The sequence below is a fragment of the Schistocerca cancellata genome, chromosome 1, assembly GCF_023864275.1.
Source record: "Schistocerca cancellata isolate TAMUIC-IGC-003103 chromosome 1, iqSchCanc2.1, whole genome shotgun sequence".
Classification (NCBI taxonomy): Eukaryota; Metazoa; Arthropoda; class Insecta; order Orthoptera; family Acrididae; genus Schistocerca; species Schistocerca cancellata.
The window spans coordinates 300,143,178-300,166,166 of record NC_064626.1 but is presented as its reverse complement, the minus strand read 5'-3'; the positions used below and the strand labels follow the sequence as shown (position 1 = coordinate 300,166,166).

Sequence of the window (22,989 nt, the reverse complement as noted above, 5' to 3'; positions counted from 1 at the left end):
GATACAAGATATCGTAGCGGTACTGCGAGAGAAAAATAGACCAGCGAATGAATTTCTGCGCTGTACGTGGAGGTACAGGCTTGGTCGGATGAAAAAGCGATGTCAAAGGTTTTGGTCTGTGATGATGGTAAAGTGACGACCATACAAGAAATCATGAAACTTTGTAACACCAAATACGAGAGCCAGTGCTTCTTTCTCGATCTGTGAATAATTTCTTTGCGCAGACGAGAGCAATTTGGACGCAAAGGCAATAGGGCGATCGTGCGAACCATCTTTGTACGCAAGCACAGCACCGATCCCGAAATCCGATGCATCCACCATCAACAAAAGGGGCTTCCGGGGATCGAATGGCGTAAGGCAAGTATTGGAAAGCAACGCCGATTTCAACTGGCGAAAGGCGCGTTCGCATTCCGTCGTCCAGACGAACGGAACACCTTTACGGCGTAAGCGATGAAGCGGAGCTGAAATGGAAGAGGCGTGGGGAACATAGCGATGGTAATAGTTGATTTTTCCCAGCACACTCTGTAGCTGCTTCAAATTCTGCGGCGAAGGCAAGTCTTATATGGCACAGTGCTGCTCTGGACTGGGATGTATGCCTTGGGCATTGAGTACGTGTCCCAGATAGGGTAAGTCACGAGCAAAAAACACACATTTGTCCTTCCGCAAGCAAAGACCATTTTGTCGCAAGACCTGAAATAATGTTCTGAGATTGGCTAAATGTTCTTCTTCCGTCTTTCCGGAGATCACAATATCGTCCAGATAGTTTGCTGCAGTAGGGACCGACGCACAAACAGTTTGTAGATATTGCTGAAACAATGCAGGGGCGGATGCACACCCGAATGGCAGTCGTTTGAATCGGTACAACCCAAGATGCGTGTTAACCACCAAAACGCGCTGGGATTCTTCGTCGACCGGTATTTGCAAGTACGCATCTGCTAGGTCCAACTTCGAAAAATATTTACCCGGGCACAGTTTGTCAAAAAGATCTTCCGGGTGGGGCAAAGGAAAAGTTGCAGTCACTAGTTGTGGATTCACTGTTGCCTTGAAGTCCACACAAAGTCTCAATTTGCCGGAAGGTTTTTGCAAAATTACTAAGGGTGATGCCCAGAGGGAAGCCTGCACACGTTCAATTACACCTTGTGATTCCAAATCGTGTAATGTTTTTGCGACCTCATCACGCAATGCGTGGGGAACATAGCGCGCTCTGAAAAATTTCGGTTGCGCGTTGACTTCCAGTTCCAAATGTGCTTTATAGTTCTTAGCGCAACCGAGGCCCGGTGCAAAAATGTCTGCAAATTCTTCACATAGACGAGAAACACTGTCTGAAGGCACAGTCTGGTTCACTGATGGGACCTGATTTACTATAGACAAGTTAAACAACTGAAATAAATCTAAACCAAACAAGTTCACTGCAGAAGAAGAACGAAGGACGTAAAATGACACAAGTTTTGTTTGTCCCTTGTATGTTGCAAGAAGGCTGCACTGTCCTAACACAGGGATCGCCTGTCCGGAATAACTAGTTAGCTGAACATTTGCGGCACACAACGGAGGTGTGCCCAGCTGTTGGTACGTGTCGTGATTGAGGAGTGAAACTGCAGCTCCGGTATCGAGCTGGAACGGTATCACTTTGCCGTTTATGTCCAAATCAACAAAAAGTTTATTGTCCTGCTGACGACAAGAGCGACTGTGAACCAACACTGGTACAAAATCACTTGCGACTTGACGGGATTTCCGGCGATGTCGATGCACACTATTTGTGGGACGAACAGTCACTGTTAGAGAGTGTGGCACTGGGCGGAGTGGAATGAACTACATGAATTTCCATGGGCGAAGTTTCGTGAGCCTGAGTATCCTTGGTTCGATTCCGGCGGGAAGCAAAGGGCCTGGAATGGTTGTGAGTGTCCGACCTGAGCTTTTTCTGGCAAACACTTTGAACATGTCCTTTTTTATTACAGAAAAAGCAAATAGCCTGGCGTGATGGGCAATTCTCACGCGAATGTCTAGTAGCACACCACGGGCATGATTTCACTGCATTTGCATGCTGGCGCAGGACACGTGGCTGAGAGCCAGGTGGCTTTGGCGCGGCCGGGCGCGAGGACTGTTTACTGTTCCGTGCAGCTCGCCCGGCGGGCCGGTTAACGTGACACACAGGTGGCGAAGTTTCAAATGATTCCTGAGCAAAGTCAAGTGTGTCCTGCCGATCCAATATGTCCATCACTTGTTGAAGGGAGGGATTGACTAGTTTTAAAATCTGTTCCTGTATACGAACATCAGAAACGTTCTGTGCAATTGCATCACGCACCATAGTATCTGAATAAGGGAGTCCACATTGACACTCAAAAGCACAATCCCTAGTAAGGCCTTGCAAGGTTGCAACCCACTCCCGATTAGTCTGACCGGCCGTACGTTTTGTATGAAAGAACGTATACCGTTTGGCAACTACATTGACTGATTCTTTGAAATATGCATCTAATGCAGACAAAATTTCTTCATAGGACAGAGTTGCTACGTCGTGTTGGGGAAACAATTTCACTATCACACGGTAGGTTTGGACGCCTACGGAGGAAAGGAGAAAAGGCTGCCGCTCATTACCTTGAATTCTGTAGGCGGCGAGATGAAATCCAAATTGGCGTGACCACTCCGTCCAGCTTTCCAGTGCCGCGTCAAAAGGACGAAAAGGTGGTGCAACTGTGTGTTGTGGCTGCGTGAGCGGTGGAGCGGCGGCTGCCGCATCATTTTGCAGTGCGCGTTGACCCTGTACAAGCTGTCCAAGGGCATCCAATAAGGCCTGCGTCTGCTAATCCAATGTGCTTTGCACGCGTGGGTTCGTATCCCATCCTCGTCGCCAAACTGTTGTGACTTGGCAAGACAGCCAAGCCACTATTATTGGTAGCCGAAAGGCACGCGTTAAGCTCACACAGGCTGGCATGAGGTCTGGAACATTTAAGGAAGTTAGACTTTAGCAAAAAAGGTCGTAGCTGTTGGAATACTTAACTTTAATGCATAATTGGTGAACATCGGTCTGACGGTACATGCATCACAAGATAAATAGCAAATGATAATGGCGCCTTGCTAGGTCGTAGCAAATGACGTAGCTGAAGGCTATGCTAACTATCGTCTTGGCAAATGAGAGCGTAATTTGTCAGTGAACCATCTCTAGCAAAGTCGGCTGTACAACTGGGGCGAGTGCTAGGAAGTCTCTCTAGACCTGCCGTGTGGCGGCGCTCGGTCTGCAATCACTGACAGTGGCGACACGCGGGTCCGACGTATACTAGCGGACCGCGGCCGATTTAAAGGCTACCACCTAGCAAGTGTGGTGTCTGGCAGTGACACCACATCCTTTAACTCCCAAAAGTTAAGAGCCAGTTCGTTGCATCTACTTTGGTAGCACCACCTACAAATATTTTTTGTATCGGTCGTGCACATAGTTATTTGCTGTTGACAAGTCAGCACGAAATGGTGTAACACTTTGAATTGGTATGATACCCAATCAAATGCGTCAGACTAATCCCTAGATTACTGTCAGTGAGGAGCCTTATATTCCCAATTACAGATCCAAACTAACACTGCCAAACAATTACAGTGTTGTGTAATTCGCACATGGCACTCACTATAGTCAAGGAGAAAAAGAGAGCGGAAAATAAAGAAAAATCCTGTGGACAAAAACAATCTTGTGTTTATATGCTTGCGACATGCCACCTTAATTTTACTAGAGTTTGGACAGTTATGCTGAACGAGCATCGTTCATCTTGCACTGAAGTCCTTCCCCTACAATGTGCTGTATGAAGTAAGACATTTTTTGGCAACTCTGTTTGGTGACTTTAGGAGAAGATCGTTTGACGTGGTCTGCATAACAGTTGTAACGTCTCCATCTTATCAGTGCGTACAGATCCTGATAATTGGATAAGAAATTAATAGTGTAATAAATATCTGTAAAATAAGCAAAAAATTATCAGATCAATATTCAGAGTTTGGGAGGGATCGCATCACATCCATTTATGGACGTCGTGCAAAAGTCTGTAAATTGAGATAGAGTCGGACAGGATGAGGACCTTAGAAACCCAAACGGACTGTGGTGGTTGGGTGACCTATACTGGATGAAATGGCATCGAGAAACTTAGACAAACTTTGATTTACCCTTTTTTTGACAGTGCTTAGGCGCTGTTACCACTACCCGTGTAAACGTTTTCTTAATTGAAGCCCATGAACTGTAGTTACATATTACGAGTTGATTGCTGCTGGTGGATGGATTTCTACTTAAAAGAATGTCAAATAATTTTTTGCGTTCCAGACTGGGAGCCCTCTATTTAATTTACCGAATTGAAAAGAAGTGAATATCCCTGACAAGTAAAAGGCATTGTAGCCACGCGGGATTACCCGAGTGGTCAAGGGCGCTGCAGTCATGGACTGTGCGGCTGGTCCCGGCGGAGGTTCGAGTCCTCCCTCGGGCATGGGTGTGTGTGTTTGTCCTTAGGATAATTTAGGTTAAGTAGTGTGTAAGCTTAGGGACTGATGTCCTTAGCAGTTAAGTCCGATAAGATTTCACACACATTTGAACATTTTTTGAAATGTATTGTAAATGCAGCTGTGCAGTTCTGATTTCAAAGGGCAAGATGTGTACGTATTGATTTTGATGCCGCTATCAACCTTTATTTAGATGTTAAGATCCATGCAAAAGACAGAGTTTTTTTGTGTCTTTAACATCGACAAAGTGGGGGAAACCATGAACTACGAATCATAACTAATAGGGGACAGGTATTTCCAGTTAAGAATCATCTTTTCATTTCATTGTGTGGGTGGTTACTGAATAGAGATCTTGAAGAGCAAGTAAAGCGTGTACGAAACCTCTTTCCCCGATTTCAAAATTTATTTTTGACTGAGAGTTGAAACCAGTGTGAATGGCAGTTCAACTAAAGAACTTTAAAAAACATGAAAATGCATGAATGTGTCTCCAAGTCAGCACGCCTTACAAGTGTGGCTCATGTTACCGATATACAGAATCGGTGCCTACAACAGCCAAAACAAAAGGGGACTGATGCAATGTCAGTGTATACCCATTGTTTCATTCCATCGGAAACGGTCCAACCGGTTATATCATATTCCAGAAGCCAAGTTTTGCGAATATTTTCGGTCACCTGTTAGCAGCCGTTTCTAGCTGTTTTGCTTTGTTGATGTAGTGGGTTCAGGTTTTGCTTATTACCGTCGTTGTATCTTTCTTATGAGGGGGACTGCGGCTACTCGTCGCCACCGATCTAGCGGTTCTGTCGCTGCAGTCCGGAACCTCGGGACTGCTACGGTCGCAGGTTCGAATCCTGCCTCGGGCATAGGTGTGTGTGATGTCCTTAGGTTAGTTAGGTTTAAGTAGTTCTAAGTTCTAGGGGACTTATGACCTCAGATGTTGAGTCCCATAGTGCTCAGAGCCATTTGAAAAAATCGTCGCCACCGATTTCGCCCAGATTAATGGTAGAGGCGGGGTTCGGCCAGAAATAAAAGGGACAAGTGGGAGCTCCAGATGGCTAAGCGTATACTACCGGGGGAGATATTAGCGATTTATGTTCGCGTAGTTTTCAGGCAGCAGTTCACAGCGGAAAGAGTACCAAACGGTAATCCGAGGATCGAGGGGTCCAGTCCCTATACGGAAACTTTTTCTGTTTTTGCATCACTTACAATGAAAAGGAACTGTATTTATTAATATTTTCGTAATAAGCATTATAAGGAAAGGATAACAAAATCTATGATTGCAAATCATGCCATTTATGGCATGCCATTTATGTTTGTTATGTTCTGTTAAACAATCTTTGATATTGTTGTGGCGTAGTCTTTGCTTCTGCGCAGTCTGATACATTCTTAGTTGAAGTGTGGTAGGTGATGGTCGTATTCAGTAGTACTGTGTTGATTGATTGTTTCTATTAGATGAAGAAAGATTTAATTTAAAGGACAGCAAGGATGAATATGATTTATATACTGGAGTGTGCTCCCTGCCGCCGTTGGATAAGCAGCTGCAGCAGCAAGTCGTATACTCCTAGCTCACTCATTTGTTACATAGTTTAATTCTTAATTTCTTTGCGTGTTTTTGGTACTTGCATTGTTTAATTCATAAATTTCGGGCGTATTATAGTATTTGAGAGTTGTAGCATCGCGTTTTAGTACCTGAATAGTGTAAATTCGCGTAGTCGTCTGTCTTCTGTTTTTGTTTTGAACGGCCAGTGTCGGTTGGTCACAGTCAGTGTGCTCCCTGCCGCCGTTGGATAAGCAGCTGCAGCAGCAAGTCGTATACTCCTAGCTCACTCATTTGTTACATAGTTTAATTCTTAATTTCTTTGCGTGTTTTTGGTACTTGCATTGTTTAATTCATAAATTTCGGGCGTATTATAGTATTTGAGAGTTGTAGCATCACGTTTTAGTGCCTGAATAGTGTAAAATCGCGTAGTCTCCTTCCGCCGCCGAGCAGTGTGTCAGCAGTGCACAAGTGGCAGCATTACTGCATTTACTAGGCAATCTTGTATTTTAATAACCGTTTAAATTTTGTGTCGATTTGTTTGCGCTCTCTGTAGATTAGTTCAGACGTTCTTTGTACAACAGTTTTTAGCATGGATAGGGACTGCAACTGCTGTGTTCGGATGCAGGCTGAGTTGGCATCCCTTCGCTCCCAGCTTCAGGCAGTGTTGGCTTAGGTCACACAGCTTGAGGCTGTTGCCAATGGTCATCACTGTGGGGGTCCGGATGGGGGTTTGTCGGGGACAGCCAGCTCGTCCCACGCATCCCCCGATCGGACTACGACTGTGGTTGCCCGGGATACTGCCTGCATTGAGGCTGATCCCTCACCTGTGGTAGAGTGGGAGGTCGTCTCAAGGTGTGGCAGAGGGCGAAAGACATTCCGGAGGGCTGAGCGGAAGGCCTCTCCAGTTTGTCTGACGAACCGGTTTCAGGCTCTGTCTCAGGCTGATACTGATCTTCGGCCTGACATGGCTGCTTGTCCTGTTCCAGAGGTTGCCCCTCAGTCTGCAAGATCCGGGCGGTCGCAGAGGGTGGGCTTACTGGTAGTTGGGAGCTCCAACGCCAGGCGCGTAATGGGGCCCCTTAGGGATATGGCAGCAAGGGAGGGGAAGAAAACCAAAGTGCACTCCGTGTGCATACCGGGGGGAGTCATTCCAGATGTGGAAAGGGTCCTTCCGGATGCCATGAAGGGTACAGGGTACACCCATCTGCAGGTGGTCGCTCATGTCGGCACCAATGATGTGTGTCGCTATGGATCGGGGGAAATCCTCTCTGGCTTCCAGCGGCTATCTGATTTGGTGAAGACTGCCAGTCTCGCTAGCGGGATGAAAGCAGAGCTCACCATCTGCAGCATCGTCGACAGGACTGACTGCGGACCTTTGGTACAGAGCAGAGTGGAGGGTCTGAATCAGAGGCTGAGACGGTTCTGCGACCGTGTGGGCTGCAGATTCCTCGACTTGCGCCATAGGGTGGTGGGGTTTCGGGTTCCGCTGGATAGGTCAGGAGTCCACTACACGCAACAAGCGGCTACACGGGTAGCAGGGGTTGTGTGGCGTGGGCTGGGCGGTTTTTTAGGTTAGATGGCCTCGGGCAAGTACAGAAAGGGCAACAGCCTCAACGGGTGCGGGGCAAAGTCAGGACATGCGGGGACCAAGCAGCAATCGGTATTGTAATTGTAAACTGTCGAAGCTGCGTTGGTAAAGTACCGGAACTTCAAGCGCTGATAGAAAGCACCGAAGCTGAAATCGTTATAGGTACAGAAAGCTGGCTGAAGCCAGAGATAAATTCTGCCGAAATTTTTACAAACGTACAGACGGTGTTTAGAAAGGATAGATTGCATGCAACCGGTGGTGGAGTGTTCGTTGCTGTTAGTAGTAGTTTATCCTGTAGTGAAGTAGAAGTGGATAGTTCCTGTGAATTATTATGGGTGGAGGTTACACTCAACAACCGAGCTAGGTTAATAATTGGCTCCTTTTACCGACCCCCCGACTCAGCAGCATTAGTGGCAGAACAGCTGAGAGAAAATTTGGAATACATTTCACATAAATTTTCTCAGCATGTTATAGTCTTAGGTGGAGATTTCAATTTACCAGATATAGACTGGGACACTCAGATGTTTAGGACGGGTGGTAGGGACAGAGCATCGAGTGACATTATACTGAGTGCACTATCCGAAAATTACCTCGAGCAATTAAACAGAGAACCGACTCGTGGAGATAACATCTTGGACCTACTGATAACAAACAGACCCGAACTTTTCGACTCTGTAAGCGCAGAACAGGGAATCAGTGATCATAAGGCCGTTGCAGCATCCCTGAATATGGAAGTTAATAGGAATATAAAAAAAGGGAGGAAGGTTTATCTGTTTAGCAAGAGTAATAGAAGGCAGATTTCAGGCTACCTAACAGATCAAAACGAAAATTTCTTTTCCGACACTGACAATGTTGAGTGTTTATGGAAAAAGTTCAAGGCAATCGTAAAATGCGTTTTAGACAGGTACGTGCCGAGTAAAACTGTGAGGGACGGGAAAAACCCACCGTGGTACAACAACAAAGTTAGGAAATTACTGCGAAAGCAAAGAGAGCTTCACTCCAAATTTAAACGCAGCCAAAACCTCTCAGACAAACAGAAGCTAAACGATGTCAAAGTTAGCGTATGGAGGGCTATGCGTGAAGCGTTTAGTGAATTCGAAAGTAAAATACTAGGTAACGACTTGACAGAAAATCCTAGGAAGTTCTGGTCTTACGTTAAATCAGTAAGTGGCTCGAAACAGCATGTCCAGACACTTCGGGATGATGATGGCATTGAAACAGAGGATGACAAGCGTAAAGCTGAAATACTAAACACCTTTTTCCAAAGCTGTTTCACAGAGGAAGACCGCACTGCAGTTCCTTCTCTAAATCCTCGCACAAACGAAAAAATGGCTGACATCGAAATAAGTGTCCAAGGAATAGAAAAGCAACTGGAATCACTCAACAGAGGAAAGTCCACTGGACCTGACGGGATACCAATTCGATTCTACACAGAGTACGCGAAAGAACTTGTCCCCCTTCTAACAGCCGTGTACCGCAAGTCTCTAGAGGAACGGAAGGTTCCAAATGATTGGAAAAGAGCACAGGTAGTCCCAGTCTTCAAGAAGGGTCGTCGAGCAGATGCGAAAAACTATAGACCTATATCTCTGACGTCGATGTTTTTTGCTCGAGTATCATGTCGTTTTTGGAAACTCAGAATCTACTATGTAGGAATCAACATGGATTTCAGAAACAGCGATCGTGTGAGACCCAACTCGCTCTATTTGTTCATAAGATCCAGAAAATATTAGATACAGGCTCCCAGGTAGATGCTATTTTTCTTGACTTCCGGAAGGCGTTCGATACAGTTCCGCACTGTCGCCTGATAAACAAAGTAAGAGCCTACGGAATATCAGACCAGCTGTGTGGCTGGATTGAAGAGTTTTTAGCAAACAGAACACAGCATGTTGTTATCAACGGAGAGACGTCTACAGACGTTAAAGTAACCTCTGGCGTGCCACAGGGGAGTGTTATGGGACCATTGCTTTTCACAATATATATAAATGATAGTGTCGGAAGTTCCATGCGGCTTTTCGCGGATGATGCTGTAGTATACAGAGAAGTTGCAGCATTAGAAAATTGTAGCGAAATGCAGGAAGATCTGCAGCGGATAGGCACTTGGTGCAGGGAGTGGCAACTGACCCTTAACATAGACAAATGTAATGTATTGAGAATACATAGAAAGAAGGATCCTTTATTGTATGATTATATGATAGCGGAACAAACACTGGTAGCAGTTACTTCTGTAAAATATCTGGGAGTATGCGTGCGGAACGATTTGAAGTGGAATGATCATATAAAATTAATTGTTGGTAAGGCGGGTACCAGGTTGAGATTCATTGGGAGAGTCCTTAGAAAATGTAGTCCATCAACAAAGGAGGTGGCTTACAAAACACTCGTTCGACCTATACTTGAGTATTGCTCATCAGTGTGGGATCCGCACCAGATCGGATTGACGGAGGAGATAGAGAAGATCCAAAGAAGAGCGGCGCGTTTCGTCACAGGGTTATTTGGTAACCGTGATAGCGTTACGGAGATGTTTAACAAACTCAAGTGGCAGACTCTGCAAGAGAGGCGCTCTGCATCGCGGTGTAGCTTGCTCGCCAGGTTTCGAGAGGGTGCGTTTCTGGATGAGGTATCGAATATATTGCTTCCCCCTACTTATACCTCCCGAGGAGATCACGAATGTAAAATTAGAGAGATTAGAGCGCGCATAGAGGCTTTCAGACAGTCGTTCTTCCCGCGAACCATACGCGACTGGAACAGGAAAGGGAGGTAATGACAGTGGCACGTAAAGTGCCCTCCGCCACACACCGTTGGGTGGCTTGCGTAGTATAAATGTAGATGTAGAAATGTAGATGTAGATGTAGATGAAGGCGAAAAGAATGCAAATTTTGATTAATGACATTATTTGTGAAGAGAAGTAGTTTCAGGTAAGGCTGGAGCACTACACAGATGGGAATGACTGTCAGCTAGTTAACTTGCTCTGAGCTCAGAGAAAGACTACGCCACTTCCCTGAGTCATGCATTAAGATGTCAACAGATTAAGCTGTTTGGGTTTATAGAAACTCTCTGTTAACATTGTACCCTTTTTAAATCATTGTTCACTTTAAGTATAGTACTGTTCAGACCAATGTTATATGCGAAGATCACGAGAAATTTTACTCTTTGAATATAAACTTCATTCTAAAATCGTTGTCGTGGAATGTCTTTTCATAGGAATAGTTACTCTCCTTATCCCACTGTTTAAAGGTGTATCAAGACGCATAACCACAGTGCACCATGTGGTAAGCAACAGGTTGAACATTGTTTGTAAATTTTACTTAAAAATAGAAATCTTGCTTATCCGCTTCCTGCTTGCTGTTTGTTGTTTTGCTTTCGAGAAATCTGCAACAATGTTGTGAAGGCGCGAGATAAGCACGAGATAAGCAGGAATTTTGATTGGGACCAGATAATTGTTTTACTCCAGTTGCGCTTTTAATATAACAAGTTACTGTTTAATGTAACCAGTTACAATTCAGTTCAAATTAGGTTCTGTTCGGTCAAAGGTTAGCATACAAGTTTAAGTTGGATAACAGTTTGTGAGTACGTAGTTTTGGTAATACGTAGACGTTTTGTAGAGTGGGAGGCAAAGTTGGGCTAAATTTAATACAGATACATATAGTGGGGAGGGTACAAATTTCCAACAAAGGATTGTACTTACCAGCGTCCAAGAGCACTCAGCAAATATTATCTCATGACAGGATTGTAATTAAGGTGTATAGGATTTTTATCCGTTGGTTCCATTTTTTAAAAATTACTGGCCTTTGAAAAGTTCCCATGCAATGTCAGTTATGAAGATGCGAGCGCAGGGACAACACAACATCCTGTCCCCGAGCGGAGAAAATGTGCTGTTTATACTACCAGGAATCGAACCCAAGCCCTTTAACATACAAGGTAAACTCACCATCGCCTTCACCCCCCACTCCCTCCCCCGCAGTTTTAGGGGTATAGAGGTAAGATGGCCCAGTGGATAGACCGTCAAAAACCGAACGCAGATCAAGGGATGAAAAAAGGGAGAAGGTGTACTGAACGGTGAAAAAAGAGCAAAACAGAAGCAGTGAACGGTCCAGGTTCAATAATGCAGTTTTGAGCGTAGGCGAACAGCAGCGGCGTCCGGTCACTGAAATGTTTGTTCTCTTTCTGTAGTCTTGGTAGTTGTCATACTGTACATTGGTTATAGAATATGAGTCATGTTGTAAGAATACGTTGTCGTCGCAAGTAAGTGTGATGTCAACTGATTAAGCGGGCCGAAAACCACATAACGTCTTATAGAAATGAAAGCAACAAATAAACCGGTATGAACTACGTCACTAAAAACGAATTCAAAAGTTAAAACATCCAAAACGGAACGGATCTTCAGAAACGTTAAAAACATACGTTACGTTTTGATAGTGCACAGAGAAAGTGTGTGATTGTGAAACTGTTGCGGTCATTTGTTGCAGCTTATGTGACAAACTATTATGTTTTCATCATTTTAGTGGGAGTTATCACATTCACATTCATACGAACACCAAAATCGGGCAAGGAGGCATATTTCACTCACTTACCTAGTGTCCAAATTAGGTGAGTCGGTAAGATTTTCCTGTCATATGACACACGTATTGTCACCTATGCCGTGTATGACACACCAGACATGTTTTCCGGTGGAGGATTCGGTTGACTTGTCGCCTTATCTTCAAACATTTGCGGTTCCCATTCGAAATCCACTTTCTTTCGGCTGCTAATAAAAAATGGTTCAAATGGCTCTGAGCACTATGGGACTCAATATCTGAGGTCATCAGTCCCCTAGACTTAGAACTACTTAAACTTAAGGACATCAGACATATCCATACAGAGGCAGGATTCGAACCTGCGACCGTAGCAGCAGCGCGGTTCCGGACTGGAGTGCCTAGAACCGCTCGGCCACCACGGCCGGCAGGCTGCTAATAGAGTATTTGTGGAGTATCATCTGTCGTTATAGGTCTCTTCGTTACATCTCGTTGCTAATGGACGTCACTCCACTACGCAGACAAAAGTTTGAATACTGTAAACAGCGTAAATAATAATAATAATAATAATAATAATAATAATAGGACGAGGGAGGTTTGAACACGGCTCGCCCGCTTGGAAGACCGACACTGTTACCACTTTTTTTTATCTCATTTTGTTCGTAATTGATCGTTACATTTGTTCGGGACCGACGTCCTATGACACTTCTTGAGGTTCATCGTTGACCCATTAACTCAGTTTTTTTGTTACAGAGGGCAGCTAACCCTTTTTTATTTTTTTAATCTCATTTTCAGTGTTTAGCCGTTGACTCAGTTTTTTATTACAGAGGGCAGCTAATCCTCTGGCCGAACACGCTGAGCTACCGTGCTGCAATTAACCACGGCGCCGATTCTCATTCAGTTTGCTCTGTTTTGTACTTTTTGTCCTTGGACCGTTCACTGTTTCTATTTTCCTTTTTTTTCACAGTTCGGTACACCTTTTTCCCGTTTTCAAGCTTGATCTGTGTTCGGTTTTTTATAGGCTATCCACTGGGCCCTCTTAGCACAAAATCGGAGGGGGGTACGATGGGGAGTTTCCCTTGTTAGCAGTGTGTCGCGCTGACCGCGCAGCTGCGGAGGCGGCTGCAAACGAACATTAGGTTTCCGGCGCAGGTAAAATCGACCGTTGGCGACAACGCTAGGTACAGCAACGGAGCACATTCGCTTGCTAGCTGAGAAACGGGAATTTTTCGAGAATATTGCGAGAATAGTCAGAATATTGTTTTTCTGCAGAAAGTTTAAAATAACCATATAAATGTAATAATGCGGCAAGATGCCAAGAAAATATCGTAGTCCTCTGTTTTTACGGTGAATATTATCGCAACACATGTAAATCATAAACTGTAAAATAATAAACGTATCTAATGTTGTATACGAAATTTTCGTGTACGCCTTACAATCCCTTCTCGGAAATTTATTTGCAGCCTCAAATTATCCTTCGGCTTCCCTTTTCATGCCTTTTATGAAAATATTAATAATTGCAATACACTGAGCTCTGTTTCAGTTTATTGCATTGTAAGTAACGTAAAACTGAGAATAAAAAAATGAGATTCCCGTGTAGGTATACGGAACACACGACCCTCGGATTAGTGTTCTGTACTCTTTGCTCTGCAGCATCCGCTGCCTGGAAACTACGTTAACATAAATGTCTCAAGCCTCGCCCGACCCACGCCAAAATGTTATTTTTTCTACGCATTTGGCCATGTGGACCTCCCGCTTCTGTCATTTTCATTTCTGGTCAGCCCCAGCATAGACGATAAATTTGGACGAATCCGGTGATGGCGAGTGGACCCGGTCACCTTTTTAGTGCTGTTATGAGGTGTAAAAAAAAATACGTATACTAAATTTTAGAAAAGAAAAATGTTCTATATCGCGTGGCGACATGATAGAATCCACAAACAGCTCGGAAACTAACGCGGAGTACCACGATGTATGGCGCGCGCGATAAACAGTGTGTCAACCTAACCGGAGGGGAGTGTGTCTTAAGCACGTTCTGGAACAAACACGGAAGTAAGACAGCGCGAAAGAATTCAGGACACAATTGCAAGCGAGCCCAGGCCGAGCAAACAAGAATCCGAGGTAGGCTAGTACGCGACTGACTCGTTAAGTCCACCTGGCTGAACCAGGGAAGTTAAGACGCCGATGCACTGCCCAAAGTATGCGGCAGTCAATCCGCTTCCGGTGGACCGGTGTAGTGGCGAACAACTCAGACTCGAACCTCGAATAACTGCTCGTCAGACAAGCATGAGTCTGAAAGTTTCTTCGCGTGACAAATGTCACTGACACACCGTTTCCCTGCAATGAGGTCATCAGGGTTTTGACGCTTGTGATGTCAGAGATGGGCATTTGCCTGCTAATAATTGACTAAAGCGTCGAAAACAACAAGATGTATCAACGGAAAGGCCAACCATCTCTTCTGCTTTGTCAATGAGTGCTTCCTACGCCAAATGCCTTCCCCGCAAATATAAAAAGAAATCCATAGGACAACATTTCCAGCAACGTGTGTAAAACAGTATTTACGACACCACAGTTTGAACACGGTCTCTGAACATCGTGCTTGTGATATTTTTGTCGTATAAAAAAGTTTCTTTTTGTGTCCTCCAAGTACGATTATCGGGCGATTGTATACACAATTTTTTACATTCTGTATAACTTGACAATCAGTTTTCTCGTAATTTTTATTAAACCACAGCCTTTTGCACACTGAGCAGTCGCATCTAAATTCGTTATAGATGAATGTAGGTTCGACGCACGTATTACCACAAATCCATTTGCCTTCCGTGATTTGTCTCTTATTGATCGTGGATGTTTTTCTTTTATTTATCGTGGATGTTTTTCCACTGTCGCTTAAATTCTCGCATGTTCCACGTGTCAGTGTGACTTCAGTTAAAGTCCAGATTGTTTCGTTTGGAGTTGATAGCAGGGGTGTAGTCTGTTTAAAATTCTTCCTTTTACTATAACCTTGCCACTCCTCAGATGACACTGCAAACTATTTTGCTATAACTTGAACTGTACCCACGTGACTAGTATCTTGTTCATCTTTATTGTGTTCGTTAGAAGTCTTTATATTGTATTAAATATGATAGGGTATTTAAACACTAAAATACCACATTTAAAGTGCCTGCTGGATCATTTGTAGCTAATACTAAGTTTCTATCTTCCTTAGTTCCATTTTTAACCACTGTCTCGGCAAACTCCACCTGACTTGTATTACTTTCATTATCTATATGCTTTGGTTCTACAGACTGACGTACATTCACCTTCCCTCTGTAGTTAGCTTGACACTTCTTCACCATCTCCTGTCTACCATCTTGAATATTCGTTATCAAAACAGTTGTTTCCTCCTTAAGAGCCCTTCAAACACAGTCACCAGCTTTAGATCACGTTCTTGTGCTCAGTACTGCTGATACTTGACCATGGGCCCTGGGCTCAACTCCCAGATGGCTTGGAGATTTTCTCCACTCAGGACTATGTGTGTGTGTGTGTGTGTGTGTGTGTGTGTGTGTGTGTGTGTGTGTGTGTGTGTGCGCTCTGTTCTTCATAATTTCGTCATCACCGAGACACAAGTCACAGAAATTGTGTCAAATAAAAGAACTTGCACTATGCATCTGAACTCCCCAGAAGGGGACTCCTGGGTAACGTGAAGCCATTGGTGTCAGAGAACGCGGATATTTCGTACAGCGTCGGTTCGGCTTATGCAGTAAGCAGAGGTGGTATCACATGCAAGTGAGAGCTACAGTAGAATTTAGTGGAATGGTGTTACAGCTAGGGGAAGCTGTTGACAGAGTAGAACTGCTGCGAGGGGTGTCTAGTATATTAGACAACCCAGTTGAACAGTCTGGAATTGCAAGGCTTGATTCGTTATTTGGAGCATTAACGTGAAAGAATGTACTGGAATTGTACTGTTTCGTCCAGTCAGTGAAGAGGTCATTGGAGACGAATCACTGAAATGGATTAGACAATGGATGTGGAAGTAAATTCGTCGTTTATTCCTCAAAGGAGAAGTCGTAGCATTCGCCTTAGATGCAGGAAACTGGAAAAACCTAACTCGGAATGACAGGTCAGAATTCAAGCCCCACTCTTCCTGAATGTATGTTCTGAGTCTTAACCAGTGCTCAGCTCACTCGGTAATTACCGGAGGTGCTCTAGGAATTTTACGATGTTCCACAGACAGCCGGACGGTCTATTTAATACCAGACCTCACCAGCGCTCAACACGTGACGCAAGTTGTGATTCATGGTGCTGCAGGCGTCACACGCAGGGGGTGGTCATTATCAGGCGATCCGACAGTGTGTGAGCAAGCTTCGACCGAACACTCACCACCTCAGCACTCTTCCTCGTTAGCTTTCGGGCACACAGTTCCACAGAATTAGAGAGAGAGGGGCAGGTTTGACAGGAAGTACACAGGAATGCTCGATGCGATAATAGATGGCAACATGACGGTGCGTTGTCAGCGCAGTGGGTCGCGCTAGGCGGGGACGCGCAGAGGCCAGTAGTGGTGTACGATACAGAGCGCAAACAGCAGTGTCCGGCCGGGGGGCGGAGCAGCGCGGCCGCGATAACGCGGATGTGGCTGGTCGGCTAGCGCGGCACAGCCAGTGCCACTGCGGGCCTACTGTCCTGTCCCGCCATGGACTCGTACCAGCTGGAGCGCAGGCTGCGCCGGCCCGTCGTCCTCGCCTACAAGAAGCGGGTAAGTCGCAGCACAACCGTCGGCGCCGTTCCAGTCGCAGTTCTCGCGTTTCGCTCGTGAGTTGAAGCTGGCTGGCAGTGGCTCAGCCGCAGAACTCGTACACTGGAGGCCCACGGTTCAGTTCCTCAACTTTCTTAGGGATGGCTGCTATCACAGAGACAATCGGTTTTTGGTTACACCTGTTTTTTCATATCCAGTGTAACCTGACTGATAAAACCGCTTAAAATAAACGGTTTCTGAAACAACCGATTATCGGTTTTTTGTGGCTATTATTTCCAACTGCGTAGACATCGCACAGAGATTGAAAAATTCAGTGTTTTCCTCAAACCTTTGCGTTATAAAAATTTTGTACATGGCTGCACGTTCAGAGACCGTGATTAGTTACAATTGAAAGAAAAACAGCCCTCGGTTACTATTTTTAACAAATTAACCTGGTTTCGACACTGCTTGGAGTGTCTTCTTAGGAATTTAAAACAAAGAATGGTCTATATTCTATAATATGGTCACAGAATAATGACTGAAAACGTATGATACGGTATAAGTATACGTTTCAAGAGACAGAGTGTCAAAATATCAAATTAAATAGCTAAAAAAAAACTTAGTACTTATACGGGTCACTGCTTTTCTCGAAAAGTAATGAGGAGTTGATTACTGCAGAAAAATTCACCAGTATTCTGCTACTGGTTGCAATCTATTAAATATCTCTTAAAAAGTCACTTGGTGATCGAGGATCCACCGCTATTTTGGCATTACGAATAGTCGGTGCTAGGGGTGAAAATGAGATTTAAATTCTCTGTTTTTCGTATTAAGTTGTCAGCTTCTAAGGGCTACAGAGATATAAAGCCATATTATGTAGATACAGGCAACAGATCAGCTAATTTCTATTTTTGTTACAAACTATGAATGAATGGTTAAGTTTTGACTTATTATTGTTGTCGTAGCTTTGTCTTTTTATCATTTCAAGGAAATGACGTACAAATAATAAGATTTTCTATAAAACTTGTAGCGTCCTTTTTCTTTATTTGTTTCTTTTTAGTCATATATCTTTACATTACAACGGGAATTGGAGTACAATTGATTATGTGCCGGCAAAACCAAAAATGCTCTTTCAAAAATTCAAATGAACGATGTAAATAGTAGGGAAAATATAACATTTACGGCCGGCCAGTGTGGCCGAGCGGTTCTAGGCACTTCAGTCTGGAACCGTGCGACCACTACTGTCGCAGGTTCGAATCCTGCCTCGGGCATGGATGTGTGTGATGTCCTTAGGTTACTTAGGTTTAAGTAGTTCTAAGTTCTAGGGGACTGATGACCTCAGATGTTAAGTCCCATAGTGCTCAGAGCCATTTGAACCATTTTTATAACATTTACCAGGGACAATTACATGACAATAGTTAAAATTTCAATAACGAAGTAATTCATTGGCCAATATTTATTGCCCAGACTGTTCATACATACTCATTATATAATGTGCTGATCTGTAAGTTGAGTCCTTTCACCAGGATAAATACTACAACCTAGTTAATTTTTTTAAAGTGTTACCTAAAACCGAAAATTTTAGCGACTCTGCTAAGGCAAATTGATACATCAGTTTTATACCCATTTATTAGTAAAAAAGAAAAATGTTACTGCAGAGACCAAATAAATACCGAAAAATACCGGTTATTCACAACTAAAATATCGGTATTGGTTTTAACCAGTCGGTTTTTAGCATCCCTACTGGTCTCTTGAGCAAGACCCCTTTTCTTCCTTGCTTCACCAAACTAAGCTAATGATGCGTTCAGAGGTCGATAGGACTTGAATTCTAATTTTTCTGAGAGGTTCAATAAGTCTGCCAAATTTGGGCTCGAACGCAATTTTGCTTTTAGCGAAGAGAAATAGTGACTTTTTGCCCAAAAATTACTTTGTTTGGGTCGTGGTCCAGTGCGAGCTTCTGCAATGCTATGCGGGAACCGACCACCCCTTACTGCCGATGCGTTGCTAAGGTGTTCATCTACACTGCTAAACAGCTCTTTCGGAACCCAGCAGCCATTGCAGGTTGCCTATCAATATTTCGCCCAATTTTTGATCGAATTTTTAAATTTAAAATGTAGTTATAAACTACTCAAAAAGATGTATAATCCAGTGTTAGATATTAACACAGTAAGACAAGAATTACAGTTAGAAACTGTGTATATATGCTGAGGCGGCGTAACTCACCTCTCACAAATACCTGGACTATATTCATCCACTATTTTAGAATGAGAGCACTTGGCGGCTTAAAACAAACTTCAGGCATAGTGTCAAACCTTTCCTAAACTTTTTTCGCTCACATGCTTAACCATACAACACTGAAGGGGGAAAATGTTACATTGCTACTAAACCATCGCAAAGTGTACTACCCAACACTTTATGCAGAGGAACTCATAATTTATAGGTATGCGTTAGTTAATTACAAATATTAGATTTTCAGTGGTATGTTACATTCCAAATTAAGCACAAAATGTCCTGTTGTATGTCCTACTGCAGTGATAAATTTTACGACGGTTTAGTAATCTAGACTGTAACGTTTGAAGCTTTCTTATGCATGGGAGCTAGACTATTCAAGCAATCGGCAGGTTTGTTGGTTGTTAAGAAATGCTCTTGCATCCAGTTTCCAGGGCGCTGGCACTCCGCTTTCTTTGAAAAACGAGATTTTCGGTTTGTCCTCATAAATATGGAAAAAGCCGTAATGAACCAGAGTTCCAGCTAGCTACATCAAGGAGTTTCCTGCTGACAACTTCAAAGTGGCACCAAGGTAAACTGTTAGTTTCTGTGCGCAAGCTAAATTTGTCACTAATTTCCATCTTCATTCATGCAGAAGATACAGACAGAGTTGTAAAATTGGTGGAATCGCCTTGAGACATGCTTTATATCTGATGAAATTTTCTGCAGTCAGAATTCCAACCGAGGACTTGCTAATAAAAATTCAAACCCCGCCGCACAATCATGAAGTGGTGACTAAGAAAGGAAATTGATTGTTTTGCACCAGAATAGGATGTCGGACCATTGAAACATCGACTTGCTTTACACGTTGTGCCCGCATGACGCAGATGCTAGAGCACTGATCATGCAAGGCAAAGATGCCTCTTCTCGCCCTATTTCAACAGTGTAATCGTTCAAGAAAGATAATCTGAGTACACACGCAGCTATAGGATCAGAAATTATATTGTTTCTGTATTTGACTGATACGTAGGATCAGAAACTGTACTAGCAAACATTCATCAATTGTAAGGGTAGTTTGCCGAGCGGTTTTGCATTGTATCACACATTCTTCAGTGGCTCTACACCAAGTAATTGAGATTCATTCGGTTTGCTACTATCTACTGTTGTAGGAGTCTGTGCTGTTTACAAACAAAATATATCCATGGATTCGTGAAGTGACAGCAGGACACTTTTTACATATTTTATGGGCAACCTGATGAGCGTTTTGAGAAATGATACAGTGAATACTGTGGTGTTCTATCCCGTGACTAACTGGGCCAGTATGTGTAGCATCTTGGGTCGTGTTAACAGTCTAATTTACTAGACGCGCATGGACCTGTTGCTATGCTTATTGCAGACGCTGAAACTAAAGTTAATTTCGTATGATGTTAAAGCATGTGCTACAGGCCATTTAGCGTCACTGCCCACCTGTTATCTTCATTATGGCACATAAGTTTCATATATGCGTTAAACAAACCGTTTTTTTTACAGTAACCTGGCATACACTTTTCTGAGTTTTGTTAAATTTTTCACGTAATGTGTGTTTCAAATTTTAGTATTCCATGCTGAGCAAGTCAGATTACAGTATCAGATCGTAATCAATGTTTAGGTGGTTTACTTTTGATAGTGAAATTCCTCTGAGAAGTCTCCAGAGACATAACAAGTCCAAACCAACAGATTCCTCGCTAATTATCATTGGATCCCATGGGATTTGTATATCGATACACACTGAAGAACCAAAGAAACCGGTACACCTTCCTAATATCGTGTAGGGCTACCGCTAACACACAGAAGTGCTGCAAAACGACGTGACATGGACTCGACTAATGTCTGAAGTAGCTGGAGGGAACTGACACCATGAATCCGGTAGGACTGTCCACAAATCCTTAAGAGTAAGAGGTGTGGAGATATCTTTTGAAGAGCGCGTTGCAAGGCATCTCAGATATGTTCAGTAATGTTCATGTCTGATGAGTCTGGTGGCCAGCGGAAGCGTGTAAACTCAGAAGAGTGTTCCTGGAGCCACTCTGTAGCATTGTGGACGCATGGCGTGTCACATTGTCCTGCTGGAATTGTCTAAGTCCGTCGGAATGCACAATGGACATGAATGGATGCAGGTGATCAGACAGAATGTTTACGTACGTGTCACCTGTGAGCGTCATTTCTAGACATACCAGGGGTCCCATCTCACTCCAACTGAACACGCAACATACCGTTACAGAGTCTTCACCATGGCCCAGCGCGGAAATCTGCAGCAGTTTGTGGAAGGGTTGCACTTCTGTCACGTGGAAAGATTCTCTTCATTTGTTGTTGGTCCCGTTCTTGAAAGATCTTTTTCTGGCCGCAGCGATGTCGGAGATTTGATGTTTTACCGGATTCCTGATATTGACGGTATAATGGTGTTACGGGAAAATCCCCACTTCATCGCTACCTGGGAGATGCTGTGTCTCATCGCTCGTGCGCCAACTGTAACACAACGTTCAAACTCGCTTAAATCTTGATAACCTGCCATTGTATCAGCAGTTACCGAACTAACAACTGCGCCAGACATTTGTTGCCCTACATAGGCGTTGCCGACCGCAGCGCCGTATTCTGCCTGTTTACATCTCTCTGTGTTTGAATACGCATGCCTATGCAGTGTCTTTGGCGCTTCAGTGTACATCAGTATACATCTTGGACGATTTCTGAAAATTTGTGGCCTATGTCGACCCAGTAAATGTTGAAGGGAAATGTAGACTCATCAGATGGATTAGCTATAGCGTTCGTTACACGGCAGGGTCCAATTTTACATGGGTTTTATTAAGACAGGAAATTTGTAATTACGGTCTTCTGCGAACCAGTTCCGTGAACAGGAGATCAATCTTTCTCTGCACTTTAATCAGGTCTTCCCACCTACTCATGTCTTGGCATTATTCGTTTGTGGGAGTTTCCCCTTTCTTACGAGAAAACAAGTTCGGGAGGGCTATGTCGAAGAAAAAGACAAGAGGTGGTCAGCAGGAGGGCAGTTTAGAGACGTCTTATCTCATGCCTGTCTGCAGCGTTGTGTTAGATAACCACGTAAATTCTGCGTGAGGAATTAAAATGGCAAACTATGATTCGTTAGATCTAGGTAAAACTGTCATAGTCCTTCTGGACGTGCCTTCCTCCGAACTCTGCGCAGACTAACCGAGCCGGCTACTGAGCATCCTACGGCTTTAACGTGCATTTCGAAACCCGGTACAGCTTGACATGTTTCATATTAACATATCGCTGCTGGATGCGAAAGAAACGATAACAGAAAACAAGTGACAGCCATCGAGAAACATTGTGCGTTAGATAACCGCCATATCTATGCAGGACAATTGTTATGAACGAAATTAATCGAGTTAGTGTCGTGCTAAATTCAGTGGAGCTTGGATTAGTTCTATCTCATCACCTAAGGTCCCTATTGTTGCTGAGGACAACCTCAGGATACTGTCAGAATAGTTCCCTCAGTCATATAGTGGTCATTTGCTTTCCCCGTCCAAGCTCAACTGTGTTTGATATACGAAATTTTCAAGAAAACAACGTAAGCAAAGAGAGCTGTTGTGAACTTGGGAAACATGCTCTGAAGGTATGCGATATTTACGATGTGCATAGTAAATCTACGATAAGTTATCACGAGAAGGACGCAGCTATTGCGATATTGTGATGTTGAGAAGATTTCACTTCAATCTGGATTTCAGTGAGCGATATTGACCATTTTACAATAAGAAGGCTATACTGAAGCATTCAGTTCTGAAGGAACAAGGTGGTGATGTGGTTAAAAGCACTGTTCAGCTATGGAGATTTAAGTTTTCCGTGGCTGTTTTAAATCATTTCCAGGGTAGTTGCTGGGAAAGGCAAATGGTCAGTCTCCTTGATACATCCTTATCGTAAGCTTGTACTCAGTCTTTAATGAAGTGTTCGTGGACGAAACACC

General features: G+C 43.8%; 1 protein-coding gene across 4 annotated transcripts in view; it reads left to right on the top strand.

Annotated features, from left to right (window-relative positions):
• LOC126172041 (septin-2) overlaps positions 1–22,989 on the top strand; it is a 347,483-nt gene that overhangs the window by 177,333 nt on the left and 147,161 nt on the right. The window contains exon 1 of one of the 4 annotated variants that reach the window (XM_049920846.1): positions 16,734–16,829. The exons of the other annotated variants lie outside the window; for them this stretch is intronic. Within the exon in view, the coding sequence (XP_049776803.1) occupies positions 16,767–16,829 (63 nt within the window). The 5' untranslated portion in view covers positions 16,734–16,766. Of the gene's footprint in view, positions 1–16,733; positions 16,830–22,989 lie in introns of those variants that run through there. 4 annotated transcript variants of the gene reach the window in all.